General features: G+C 38.3%; 1 protein-coding gene across 1 annotated transcript in view; it reads right to left on the minus strand.

Moving 5' to 3' along the window:
* Positions 1-13,723, minus strand: part of LOC139947497 (protein eva-1 homolog C-like) — an 83,891-nt gene that overhangs the window by 12,215 nt on the left and 57,953 nt on the right. Inside the window, exon 6 of the mRNA XM_071945423.1 lies at positions 1,921-2,079. Coding sequence (XP_071801524.1) covers positions 1,921-2,079 — 159 coding nt within the window. The remainder of the gene's footprint in view (positions 1-1,920; positions 2,080-13,723) is intronic.

Genomic DNA, 13,723 nt, shown 5'->3' on the forward strand with positions numbered 1-13,723 from the left:
TGGACGAATTTGTGTGCTTTCAGATAAGAATAAAACACTTCTAGCTACGTAGAAGTTAAACCCGCCGAGGCCTGGTTCTTTATAATTTACCTCGACTTCATCTCGGTAAAATTATCAAGCACCAGGCCTCGTTGGGATTAAACCACTAGTTGAAAACCTCTTCACCACACATTAGTGCCCTTATCAAAGGCTTGCAAAGTGTGTTCATTTTTAATTCTATTTCAAAGTTTCCAACTTATATTGCACAAGTTTTAAACTTTGTCATTGAGAGGGCATGGGATTTGCTTCTCCTAAAAAAATAATGCTTCCTTTCGGATTTTTATATTGATTGTTAGTTTTGCACCGGGGATATACCTGTACAATAAACATGATATCGATTACGATTAGTTTTGACCCTCACACCTATAGCACTGTATACTCAGTAAGTTGCTGACATACAAGATTAGAAATGCCTCTACTCACCATTAAAGGAACACGTTGCCTTGGATCGGTCGAGTTGGTCTATAAAAAGCGTTTGTAACCGTTTGTAAAATGCATATGGAAAGGAAAACCGTGCAACTTCGAGGCAAATTTGTGTGGATCATTGTATTCTACTTTTACAACATCTTTCTAACCATATGAATTTATAACAAACGGTTACAAACGCTTTTCAAAGACCAACTCGACTGATCCGAGGCAACGTGTTCCTTTAATTAGTTATAGTGACTTACTTAAATGATTGTGTGGGATTTGCTACAGCTAGAATCAATGCGCAGGGAGTGGCTGCTTATTTACCAAAATATGACTAGGAAATTCTATAATAATAATTATAATGGCTTCTTATAAAGCGCTCAGGTCCATCACTCAGTGACGCTCATTGCTCTCTAACATTATCACCTGGCCGTGGGGCCATTTTGGTTTCATTCAATAAAACCATCTCATCTCCATTGGGAGTATACAGCCTGTGCTGCCAAGTTTGTAGCGCACTAGGTTAAAGCCATTGGACCCTTTCGGTACAGAAAAAAGAAAAAGTTCACAGATTTACAAATAACTTACAGGGTTTAGAGAAGGTAGTGGTGAATGACTTCTCTGGAAATATTATTCCATGAAATGCTTTACTTTTTGAGAAAACAGTAAAACAATATCAATTCTCGATATCGAGAACTACGAATTTATTTTAAACACATGTCATGACACAGCGAAAATGCGGATACAAGGGTGGGTTTTCCCCTAATTTTCTCCCGACTCCGATGACTGATTGAGCCTTAATTTCCACAGGTTTGTTATTTTATATAGAAGTTGTGATACACGAAGTGTGGGCCTTGGACAATACTGTTTACCGAAAGGGTCCAATGGCTTTAAATCAATCACAAGAACCGTCTCTGCCATCAAAGGTAGAGAATTTATACCCCTTGGTGGAGAGAATTCAGTTAAAGGACATACATGTCAGAGCCAAGATTCGAACCCGAATCCGAGACTTAAAGGCAGTGGACACTATTGGTAATTACTCAAAATAAGTATTAGCATAAAACCTTCATTGGTAACGAGTAATAGGGAGAGGTTGATATTATAAAACATTGTGAGAAACGGCTCCCTCTGAAGTGACATAGTTTTCGAGAAAGAAGTAATTTTTCCACGAGTTTGATTTTGAGACCTCAAGTTTAGAATTTGAGGTCTCGAAATCAAGCATCTGAAAGCACACAACTTCGTGCGACAAGGGTGTTTTTTTCTTTCATTAATATCTCGCAACTTCAACGACCGATTAACCTCAAATTTTCACAGGTTTGTTATTTTAGACAAATGTTGAGATACATCAAGCAAGAAGACTGGTCTTTGACAATTACCAATAGTGTCCACTGTCTTTAAACACCCAGAACTTGAAGTCGATGATCTAAAACCACCTTGCCATGACACCCCCGTAACATTACTAGTAAACCTTACCTGGTTGGTTATCCGTTGATTCAGACATGGTTTTAGGTGACTGGCTGCGATGATCATACCCTTGACTATACGTTGGGAAGGTTGGATTGATAACGAAGTTATATGGCACCGTCGGAATACCAGTAAACCGTCGAGGCTTACGAAATATCCGCTTTGATACTGTGAAATAAAAAAATTAAAAATTAAAAGTTAAATTTTAGAAACAAACCACAAGGGAAACTAACTGGCTCAATTCTAATTTAGTTTGGGTTGAAGAACAAATTGACAAGAGCAGGATTTGAACCAACAACCTCCAGTCTACTGGCGCTTTACCAACTGAGCTGTATACTTGACAAGGCAGAGAACCAAAAACTCAAAGCTATCATCTTGAAAGCCCAGCTCAGATGGACTGGTCACGTCATCCGGATGGAAGATTCATGGCTCCCAAAGCAGCTGTTCTATGGAGAGCTCTCTCTTGGTAGAAGAAACGGAGGAAGACCTCGCAAGAGGTACAAGGACAGCGTGAAAGACAACATCACACATGCTGGTATCCCTCCCAATGAGTTGGAACACTGTGCTCAAGATCGCACAGATTGGCACACCCTCATGCGTCAGGCCCTTGTCAGCTTCGAGGAGCAGAGAAGAGCTGGCCTGATCACTGCCCGAGAGAGGAGGAAGGCTGCAGCTGCAGCTTCGTCAGCTGTACCTGGACAGTTTCCATGCCCCAACTGTGGGCGGCTGTGCCGCTCTCAAATTGGACTATATAGTCACATGCGAACACACTGAATGCACAAAGACGTCATCGTCGAATACGACAGACAACCTACTACTACTGTATACATGGTAACCCTAACATAGACAATCTCCCTGTTTTGTTCATTGTCTTCGTTCGGCAGTGGACAGTCAGAAGCCAGGCAGCCTGAAACTGTCATATAGCCAGAAATCAAACACAAGTTTTCAATCCAACCTGCTGTTTCCCAGGTTCTATTAGTGTTGTGTGATAGTTCTACCCCAGAGTGTTAACAAGAATTCCCATTTTATTTTAACATCACTGGGGAGGTTCACTGTGTTCTTTTAATTTCACCCTGTACTTAATTAACATTGTTGGTCTTCATTAGGTGGCGAACATTTATACATTAGTTTTAACATTATGTCAAGATACTAGTGTTAAAAGTAACAAGAGAAAGTTAGCATGTCATCAAAGATGTTTCTCAAGTACTGTCTCTATGCACACATCCACAGCTTTGTTTATGTTCTGGACATTGTTTGTAAAATACACAACAAAATCTCAAAAGATAAATTGTTACTTTCAAGTAATCAAGTAAAAAGATCAGTCAGGAGGCCCTTTTTGAAACTATTGATTTGACTTGTGCTCTGGCTTGGGCTCTTCCTGGCTTGTGCTCTGGCTTGGGCTCTGGCTTAGGCTCTGGCTTGTGCTCTGGCTTGAGCTCTGGATTGGGCTCTGGCTTGTGCTATGGCTTGGGCTCTGGCTTGGGCTCTGGCTTGTGCTCTGGATTGGGCTCTGGCTTGTGCTATGGCTTGTGCTCTGGCTTTGGCTTGGGCTCTGGCTTGAGCTCTGGCTTTTGCTCTGGCTTGGGCTCTGGCTTGGGCTATGGCTTGGGCTATGGCTTGGGCTCTCGTTGGGGCTCTGGCTTGGGCTCCGGCTTGGGCTCTGGCTTGGGCTCCAGTTTGTTGGGCTCTGGCTTGGGCTTTTGGCTGGGCTCAGGCTTGGGCTCTGGTTTGTGCTCTGGCTTTGGCTCTGGCTTGGGATCTGACTTGGGCTCTGGCCAGATCACAAGTCAGATCACAAGCCAGATCACAAGCCAGAGCCCAAGCCAGTTTACAAGCCAAAGTACAAGCCAGATGACAAGACAGAACACAAGCAAGATCACAAGCAAGATCACAAGCCAGAGCCCAAGCCGGAGCACAAGCCAGAGCACAAGCCAGAGCATAAGCAGGAGCTCAAGCCAGAGCCCAAGCCAGAGCCCAAGCCAGAGCCCAAGCCAGAGCCCAAGCCAGAGCCCTGGTTTCGAAAAAAAGTACCAGAGTTCCAAGACCATCGAGGCATCTACATGTATTCCAAAAAGAAACAAGGCAACAATGAAACTCATGAAATGGGTGTGAGTCACTGCTGAAAAAAAAAAAAAAAACACATCTGCTGAAACTAAGATCAAAATTCAAGGATGAATGTTCAATTGAAATGAATGACATTTTCCTCTTTTTGGTAAATAACCCCTGGAGTTTAAAGATTAAGGAACAGTATCCTTAGAACTAGAGGAAGTAGATCAAACAGCACGATTTCATTGTATCCAATGAATGTAATAGCATGTAACACCCAGCATAAGGCATAAGTTTACAAATGGAAAAAAAAGATCAGCACAGAAGGAACCAAGGGTATCCATTCCAAAATTGAAACCAGCCAGCAGTGCAAATAATGACCAGCATAGAACCTACAGAGTAAACATGCTTCATCCCTTGCACAATAAAAAAACCCATGATTATCCCTTCACTCATCGGTGCTTGACTCATCAGTGCTCCAAAAAAAAACCTCCATCAGGAATAACTGTAACTTGGTGACATCTATGTACACTCTTCACTTTCTGAAACACTTTCCGGTTCTACATTGTATACATACTGCATCACTCCACTCAAATGGCACTTCAGCTAGTGATTGATGTAGACCTACATTGCAGATCAAGGGGTCCCTATGTATTCAGATCAACTCACTTCCTAGTGGTAGCAGCGGCAGCCCTTTTATCCTGACCATCAGAATGTCTCACATAAGTGGGCAAACTTTCTCTGCCATTCCAACACAAAGACTGGCCGTTGACTGTGGGAAACTAGTGACTTTCTTTGATGAGAAGGGGCATATCATGGCTCGACTGTTTGCTTAAGAGATGAGACCCCCCAAACGGAAAGGGTTTTGTTCTGCATTCAATTAGTTATCATAACACTTTTAACATGGGCCTGTCAAAGCAAATACTGCACTTGGATCATCATCAGACAACCTTCTCAACACATCCTGGTTCCAGACCATCAAAGAATAACACCACCAAGACATTCAACACTATTCCTGTACATAGTGTTAAGATACATGGATGTAGATGCAACCTTTCCATGGGCTGCACTGTACAGTAGAGGATTTAGTCATCACCAGGAGTGGAAGTGTTTGTTTATAAGAAGGGAGTAAAAGAGTAGGTGATGAGGTCTTATAAACAGCCTTTTAAAGGTATGGTCATATATTGACTGGTAACTACTCCAGGTTGATTTCCTACCTTCCACCCAGGTATTACTTAAAGGCAGTGGACACTATTGGTAATTGTCAAAGACTAATACAGTTGGTGTATCTCAACATTTGCATAAAATAACAAACCTGTGAAAATTTGAGCTCAATCGGTCATTGAATTTGCGAGATAATAATGAAAGAAAAAAACACCCTTGTCACACGAAGTTGTGTGCTTCTAGATGCTTGACTTTGAGACCTCAAATTCTAAATCTGAGGTCTCGAAATCAAATCCGTGGAAAATTACTTCTTTCTCAAAACTTACATAACTTCAGAGGGATCCGTTTCTCACAATGTTTTATACTATCAACAGCTCTCCATTACTCGTTGCCAAGAAAGGTTTTATGCTAATAATTATTTTGAGTAATTACCAATAGCGTCCACTGCCTTTAAAGACTACAAACCATCAAAGCAGAGTAGATACGCATCATTTTACCGCAAACCGAATACACCTACATTGATACCTCACCATGTAATGCCTCAAAACCTAAATACTCCAAAAATTAATGAGCATAAAGACTTACTTGATGAGTAACACTGCAGCTGAGTATAATTAAAGCAGTTTTTAGAAAAAATTTACCCAGGAACATATTGGTTTGGGTAGTTTTTCACCTGATAACATTCGAATCTGAGAAATGATGAATGCATGAATTCTCTCTGGTAAATGTTGCGACAAGAGATGCGGTTGTCTGTCCTCACCTCGCTAAAACAGGGATGTGACACTCTTGTGACAATACCAAAGAAAGCAAAGAACCTTGCTCAGAACTTTTTCTGCTAAAAGGATCAAATTATGTTACTGATTTACTACTTGACTACAGTGATCTAGAGTTTCCCTCTTATTATGACTATTACTAATTATTTATTCAGCTATTTCAACGATACTAACAATACAAAAATACTTCCAGATGGGCTAGGAGAAACATAAAGCAAAGTAATTACTGTGGTCCGTAGATCTGCCTCCCCACATCTGGTTGTAATACAAGTAATAAAACAAATAATAAAATATATTAATGTACAATACTTTTACTGAGGTAATTAGGGGTTGAACAAAGACAAATTTACAAGAGACGGATTTGAACCAATAACCTCTGGTTTATCAAGCTGGCGCTCTACCAACTGAGCTATCAAGCCTTATCCCGCTCAAGTGAATTTTGATTTGATCAACACCTATTTATTTTAAATTTACTCAGTCAGTTTCCTTTGTGGTTTATTTAAAGCCATTGGACAGTTTCTGAACAGAACAAAACATTAAAAGTTCACAGATTTACAAATAACATACAGGGTTTACAGAAGGTAATGGTAAAACACTTCCCTTGAAATATTATTCCATGAAATGCTTCACTTTTTGAGAACACATTAAAACAATATCAATTCTCGATATCGATATTAACGGATTTATTTTAAACACATGTCATGACACGGCGAAACGTGCGGAAACAAGGGTGGGTTTTCCCATTATTTTCTCCCGACTCCGATGACCAATTGAGCCTAAATTTTCACAGGTTTGTTTACATGTATATATTAGTTGTGATACACGAAGTGGGCCTTTGGACAATACTGTTTACCATTGTTGTACGATTGCTTTAAAACTTGATAAACCTTTACTAGGATTACTAAGTCTAGACTTTGTCCTTAAGACTAAAGGGCCAGTCACACTGCAGCGATAACAAAATTGATAACGATCACGACGCAAAGAGAACGTATGCTATTGGTTGAATTGTCCCACGCAGAATACGCGCACGCTTATTCCACCTATCAAGGGTGTGCATTGTTAACGTGATTGTTATCGTTTTCATTATCGCTGCAGTGTGACTAAAGGGCCAGTCACACTGCAGCGATAACAAAATTAATAACGATCACGACGCAAAGAGAACGCATGCTATTGGTTGAATTGTCCCGCGCAGAATACACGCACGCTTATTCCACCTATCGAGGGCGAGCTTTGTTAACGTGATTGTTATCAGTTTCGTTATCGCTGCAGTGTGACTGGTCCTTTAAAAATCCAAACATTCCCCTTCCAAAAGGTCAGCAAGTGAGAAATTTGGAACGTTCAGCAGTACAAACCCTGGGGTCTGGTGTATATATATTTCTTTTGGTGAAACACAAACTCTGTGTTTTTCCACCAGAGAAAGCAGAAAGTCAGGAATAAACTGCAAATAATACGTAACCAACTGATCTTGTTCGTCCCACACCTAAGGTTCCAAGCAACTTACCGCAACGTCAGCGCTGAAACACTAGATAGAATCTAAACATCCTTAAGCGTGTACAATATCTTTAGACTATTCCAATTCCATTCCCTCGTGTAATGAACACCCAAATCTCATACTTTAGATGTTTTCTTTGCCAGTTCCTTTTAGTGACAGCAGCACCCAATTCAGATTAACAAGAGGCACTTTAACAAACAGACTCAACGTGGGCGATAGCTTCGAGTGCGTCGTGCCGCACACAACCTATTTGCGTTTGCCAGAAGGTTTGTATATAAAGAATATATACAATAAAATTACCAAAAGTACATTTTAAACTATGAATTACCTCAGACAAAAGCTTTGTGCATCCAAATACATTGAGGCTGAGCAATTGCGCATATTTGAACCTCAATAGTCCAAACCATATATTGAGTTTTGTGAGTGCATGATTCTGTGTTTTTTATTTTTCAAAGACTGAAATATATTGTTTATGGCCATATAAGTTTTATTATACTGTTGGGCAAGTAAAATTTAGCCATGAAATAGTTATGAAAGTAAACAAAGTTAACAAATTTCGTCATAACTGTGCATTATTGTGTTGGATGACAGCATTGAAGTAAATGTAACTGAAATAGCCCAGTAGCTGGAGTTATTTACCAAATTCATTACAATTTGTGTACTCTCTGTTTTGGAAGCTGTATCGGCTCTTAGAAAAGCTGGGTTGGCTTTTTTCACAACCTTTTAACTGAAACGTTGCCTGGAGACTAAGGACATCTTGTTTACACCAGTTGGTATTGCAGAGTACATCCATCATGTTTCATGGCGACCAACGTCTAACAGCTTTTCTTGACTCAAAAATGCTTCTAGCAAATAAACCAATAATAATGGGAGATGGCTCGACTTTACAACACTCACGCACGGCTTTGATGACAAAGGAGGTCTGAAGGAACTTAAAGGTAGGATCATACTTTTGGTAATGATCCCCCCCCCCTTAAAAAAAAAGGAAAAAAAGAAGAAGAAGCTAACAATAATATAATTGAAAGTCTAATCAAAAGATGTTAAAGACACTGGACACCATTGGTGATTGCCAAAGACTAGTCTTCACACTTGGTGTATCTCAACTTATACATAAAATAACAAAGCTGTGAAAATTGCGAGATAATAATGAAAGAAAAAACACTCCTGTTACACGAAGTTGTGTGCTTTTAAATGCTTGATTTCGATACCTCAAATTCTAAATCTGAGGTCTCTAAATCAAACTCGTGGAAAATTACTTCTTTCTCGAAAACTACGTTACTTCAGAGGGAGCCGTTTCTCACAGTGTATTATACCATCAACCTCTCCCCATTACTCGTTACCAAAGGTTTTATGCTGATAATTATTTTGAGTAATTACCAATAGTTTCCACCACCTTTAAGGGTATCCAAGAAAACTATTTTGACTGAAGTTTCTCCATTGATTAGAGATCATGAGAGGTTTGTAGCAGGCGACTTTTGGAGATCCATGTTTCCATGGTGTCCATTTTTGTGAATGCTGCGGCTGAATATGCAGTTGGTACCCGTTGTCACCTCGCAAAACATGAATGGATTCAATGTTCTTTAAAGGGTCTATGTAACTTTTGTAAGACAAAAAACACAATGTCCACAGATTTACCCTAAACTTACATAGTTTGAAGATAATGATGGTAGAAAGCTTACCTGAAAATATTACGTGCTGAGGTGCTGTAGTTTTTGGGAAATGAGTAAAACAATGTCATGAAAATAATTTTCATCTCATGAGACGAAAAATAATTTTAATAATTTACAAACATTTTTTCATGACATTGTTTTACTAATTTCTCAAAAACTACAGCACCTCAGTAAGTAATATTTAAAGGGAAGCTTTCCACTATCATTTCTTCAAACCCTGTAAGTTTAATGTAAATCTATGGACATTTTGAAAAAGTACCGAAATCCTTTAATGAATTAAATATGTGACGCTTTTTTTTCTTTTCAGCAAGGATACGACTGACACCTTCACAGGTGACTTTTGTTGTATCTTTACTGATCTTTTACTTGGCCTATAAATAAAAATCAGTATTTCGATGAAAAAACAACCTACCTTTAAAGGCTGATATGACAGCATACATCTTGCAGTTCCGTAGCATTACAAACACATTGTACACGGACCATTTACATGTAATATTCAGTAATGCGAAAAATTGCCATCTACATGTATTGCCATATGTATGTGCAACTATGTCCAGCATGACTGAAGCAGGCCAGTGCACTTCATAACACACGCAAATTGCTTCCAACCTTCATTGCCTTGTGGCCCTAAGGTTAAACTTGAAGTTTACCTGAAAAATAAGCAAAAACTGTGCTGCTATATTGCGCACACAACCCCTTGGTGAAAACTAAACTTAAACGTAGTCCGTTTGCCCTAAAAAATTGTTGCTTAATTTGAAGATATTTTCAATGTGTTGTACAGGATATAAAAAAGATCTTTCAGAACTCAATATGAGATGGCATAACTTAAAATCACCTGGAAATAAAAAAATTTTTCTTTCAAACATAAGAGTATATGCTTACGAACAATAAAACAATTTTTTTAGTAATTGTTTGTCACGATTTATATGTTTAAAAAATATATAAAGTTGTTTGGGGGGCTGACTCCGCCTACCCCTTTTGTGACGTCAATCGAGGCAGACTTTGCCTGCAATGCGTATAGTAAACACACGTGCAAAGTACATGTACGTCCAAGTCGTGAGTTGGTACATTTCAAAAAGTGTTTTTCTGCATTCAGCAGCAATACACCTGGTCAGCATTGCCGGAAAAAACAAACATTTTTTTTTTTAAACGTACAAACTCACGACTTGGTCCGTACATGTACTTTGCAATTGTGTTTACTCTACGCATTACAGGCAAAGTCTGCCTCGATTGACGTCACGAACAGCGCCCTCTTGGGTCAGGATCTACTCTTAAATTTGTAAATAGCATAAGAACTGATTTTTTAAAACCTTAGGTAACTGTTTATTCACATTCCACTCATCAAAACACATATATAAGTGACAAAAGCTTTATTTTGAAAAAAATACCACTTCCAGGTGACTTTAAATCTTTCATTTTTACAATACATTTCTCGACACTTGTAAACATACAAACGTAAAGTCTGTTTGCCTGTTCAGTTTCCTAAAGCAGTTTATAATAGGGTGCCTAGTCAATTTTTCTACCAGGCAAAACTTAGCAGGGAGCCCAGGAGCCTGTCACATATAATACACACATATACCAGTATTTTGACTGATAACCTGTAACTGTTAAGCAAGACTTTTCAATGCTAAGCAGAATTAAAATGTAGATGTATGTGGTTGACAGTTATCCTGTTTGTGCACAACAAAGTACATGTACCATGTACATACTATTATTCTGTACCACTGCATCATCTAAGACACTTCAGACCAAGAAACTTACACCTAGTCACTCCAGGACAGGTTGACGTATCCATTTCAACATCTTATACACCCAACAAAATAACATTAATTTGCTTCAAACATGTAGAATATCTCTACCTATATGCTACATCAGCTACCTTTGATATTTCACTAGTGAATATAACCTTACTTACAGTCGATTGGATTGCGCAGACTGCAGTTTAACTCTGGTGCAGGTATGCCGGATCGAGATATAAATATCTATGGTTGTATTTATGAGTAGAGGCCATGCTAGCAGCACTGCGATCATGCCCGCTGGGATCCTTAAGAATGCACTGGGCCTATACTCAGCACAGCATGCGCCGCATCAGAAATATGACACTTGGTAAAGTAATCATTGCTCCAACTATCCCGCTGGCATTGGAACTCAGGCATACAAGATAATTAGGATTCGTTCTTCGTTTACCTCTCGCCCATCCCGTGATATATCAAAGGCAATATCCAAATCGCAAAGACAAAAACATGTAATCCATCACTTGTAACTTCATTGCTGGTCGGGATCAGAGATGCCATTACATTACCGGCTCGGGCTAAGTCATTTGAGACTCCGTCTTAAATGTAATAAGAAGTTGGTTTCTTCCCAGACTTCTTCTAGCGTTTCGTGTCATCTTATAAATGATTCAAGCTTAATAATGGGGTTCTTTTAAGGAGAAGGAAACCATCACTTACTAATATAAAATAACTAGAAATTAAAGGCATTGGACACTATTGGTAATTACTCAAAATAACTGTTAGCAATAAAACAGAATTGGTAACGAGCAACGGAGAGCTGTTGATAAAATAAAACATTGTGAGAAACAACGCCCTCTGAAGTAACCAAGTTTTTGAGAAAGACGTAGTTTTTCACTCGAATATTAAAATACTTGAAGTTAATCAGGCATCTGAAGACACACAAATTTGTGCAGCAAGGGTAGTTTTCCTTTCATTATACTCACACAACTTCGATGCAAATTGAATTCCAATTTTCAAAGATTTGTTATTTTATGTTGGGATACACCAAGTGAGAATACTTATCTTTGACAATTACCAAAGGTGTCCAGTGCCTTTAAGAAGTCAAGGCTGTAAACAAAACAGAAAACCCTTGTGGCCTCTTGTCCTATCTTGGCTCAGTTTCAAATTGACATTTCAAGATGTGATATATCATTGTTTTAAGGAAGAGCTCATACATTCCCAATCACGTTCTCAGACTTTGCAATAATCAAGCCAGCCTGTGAAATTGGCATTTTATAAAGGAGTCACGTTTTTTAGCGGGCGTGGAGAAAACATCATATAGGTGTGGGTTTTTTTCAGGGATTTCTGCGCGCTTCTTCCATGTGGCTCGATCAATTTAGCAAATTCAATTCATTTCATTATCGATACACATTTATTTCCATACTTCTATCGAGATATAACAACAAATACATGGAGTAAACAATACTGGAATTAATTAACCATGGAGCTCTTAAAGACGGACACTATTGGTAATTGTCAAAGACTAGTCTTCACACTTGGTGTTTCTCAACATAAGCATAAAATGTTGAGCTCAATCGGTCGTCGAAGTTGCGAGATAATAATGAAAGAAAAAACACCCTTGTGAGAGAACTATGACTCTTGCTTCTTATAAGTTGCCCTGTTCTTTATTTAATTTCAGATCCTGTCAGCATTGCTTTAATCAGCAAATAGTCTTATACTTATTTACTTGTCACACGAAGTTGTGTGCGTTTAGATGGTTGATTTTGAGACCTCAAATTCTAAATCTGAGGTCTCAAAATCAAATTCGTGGAAAATGCCTTCTTTCTCAAAAACTGTGTCACTTCAGAGGGAGCCGTTTCTCACAATGTTTTATACTATCAACCTCTCCCCATTACTCGTTACCAAGTAAGGTTTTATGCTAATAATAATTTTGAGTAATAACCAATAGTGTCCATTGCCTTTAAAGAGCAATGGAAGTATCAAATCTAACTTTGTCTTGTACTCATTTTCCAATAAATAGAGTTCTCATTTGAGCGAGGGAAAACTCACAAGTCTCTATAACTTTGTGTTAAAATAGTGTAAACTGCCATAGTGAACTACTTCATTTATAAAATGAGAACAAAATTTAGTTTGTCAGTTCCTTTCCCCTTTAAGCGTGCAGAAAACAGCCAATCAAACAAATTAACGCACAAACACAAGGGACATGATACTGACAGCACTGACACTTTAAACACATAAGAACAGATGGATTGATTAATAGTTTTTAACAAAAATATGGCAACCTACATGTATAGACTAACAACGACAGCGGCTAAAAGCAAACAAAAATGTAGTTTTTTTATTAAAGGAATTTTTTTCTCAGAACACTAGTTTATAAAGTGCCTTGAGCATCTTTTTAGGCAGATTTTGATATTAAATATAAATATTTGTATTATGACTATTATTACTGTTGTTACCATTATTATTATCATGGTGAACTTTTCGAATTAAAAATCTTACCTAGCTTCTTTGATAATTACAACTCAGGCTTGCATCATCTGTGAACATTTTTAAATCCAAACTGAAAACTTTCTTTTTTAATAATTAATTGGGTTTTGTAGAATTATGAAACCATGGGACTAATGAGTTTTAATCCGTTGCTCTTTTTAAAGTTTCTCAATCTGCCTGCCTGTTTCATTTTGAGGCTGTCCATTGGTATTTATAACACTGTTGTAGTCGTTTGTAATTTTCTTAAGCATTTTAAATCTGTTTACCTTAAATTGTCCAGCATTGTTCTTACTTGCTTAACTTTTTAATAACTGTCTTTGGTCGTTTGTAATTTTCTTAAAGGAACACGTTGCCTTGGATCGGTCGAGTTGGTCTTTGAAAAGCGTTTTTTACCGTTTATTATAAAATGCATATGGTTAGAAAGATGATGTAAAAGTAGAATACAAT

This window comes from Asterias amurensis, chromosome 14, assembly GCF_032118995.1.
Source record: "Asterias amurensis chromosome 14, ASM3211899v1".
In the NCBI taxonomy this organism is placed as follows: Eukaryota; Metazoa; Echinodermata; class Asteroidea; order Forcipulatida; family Asteriidae; genus Asterias; species Asterias amurensis.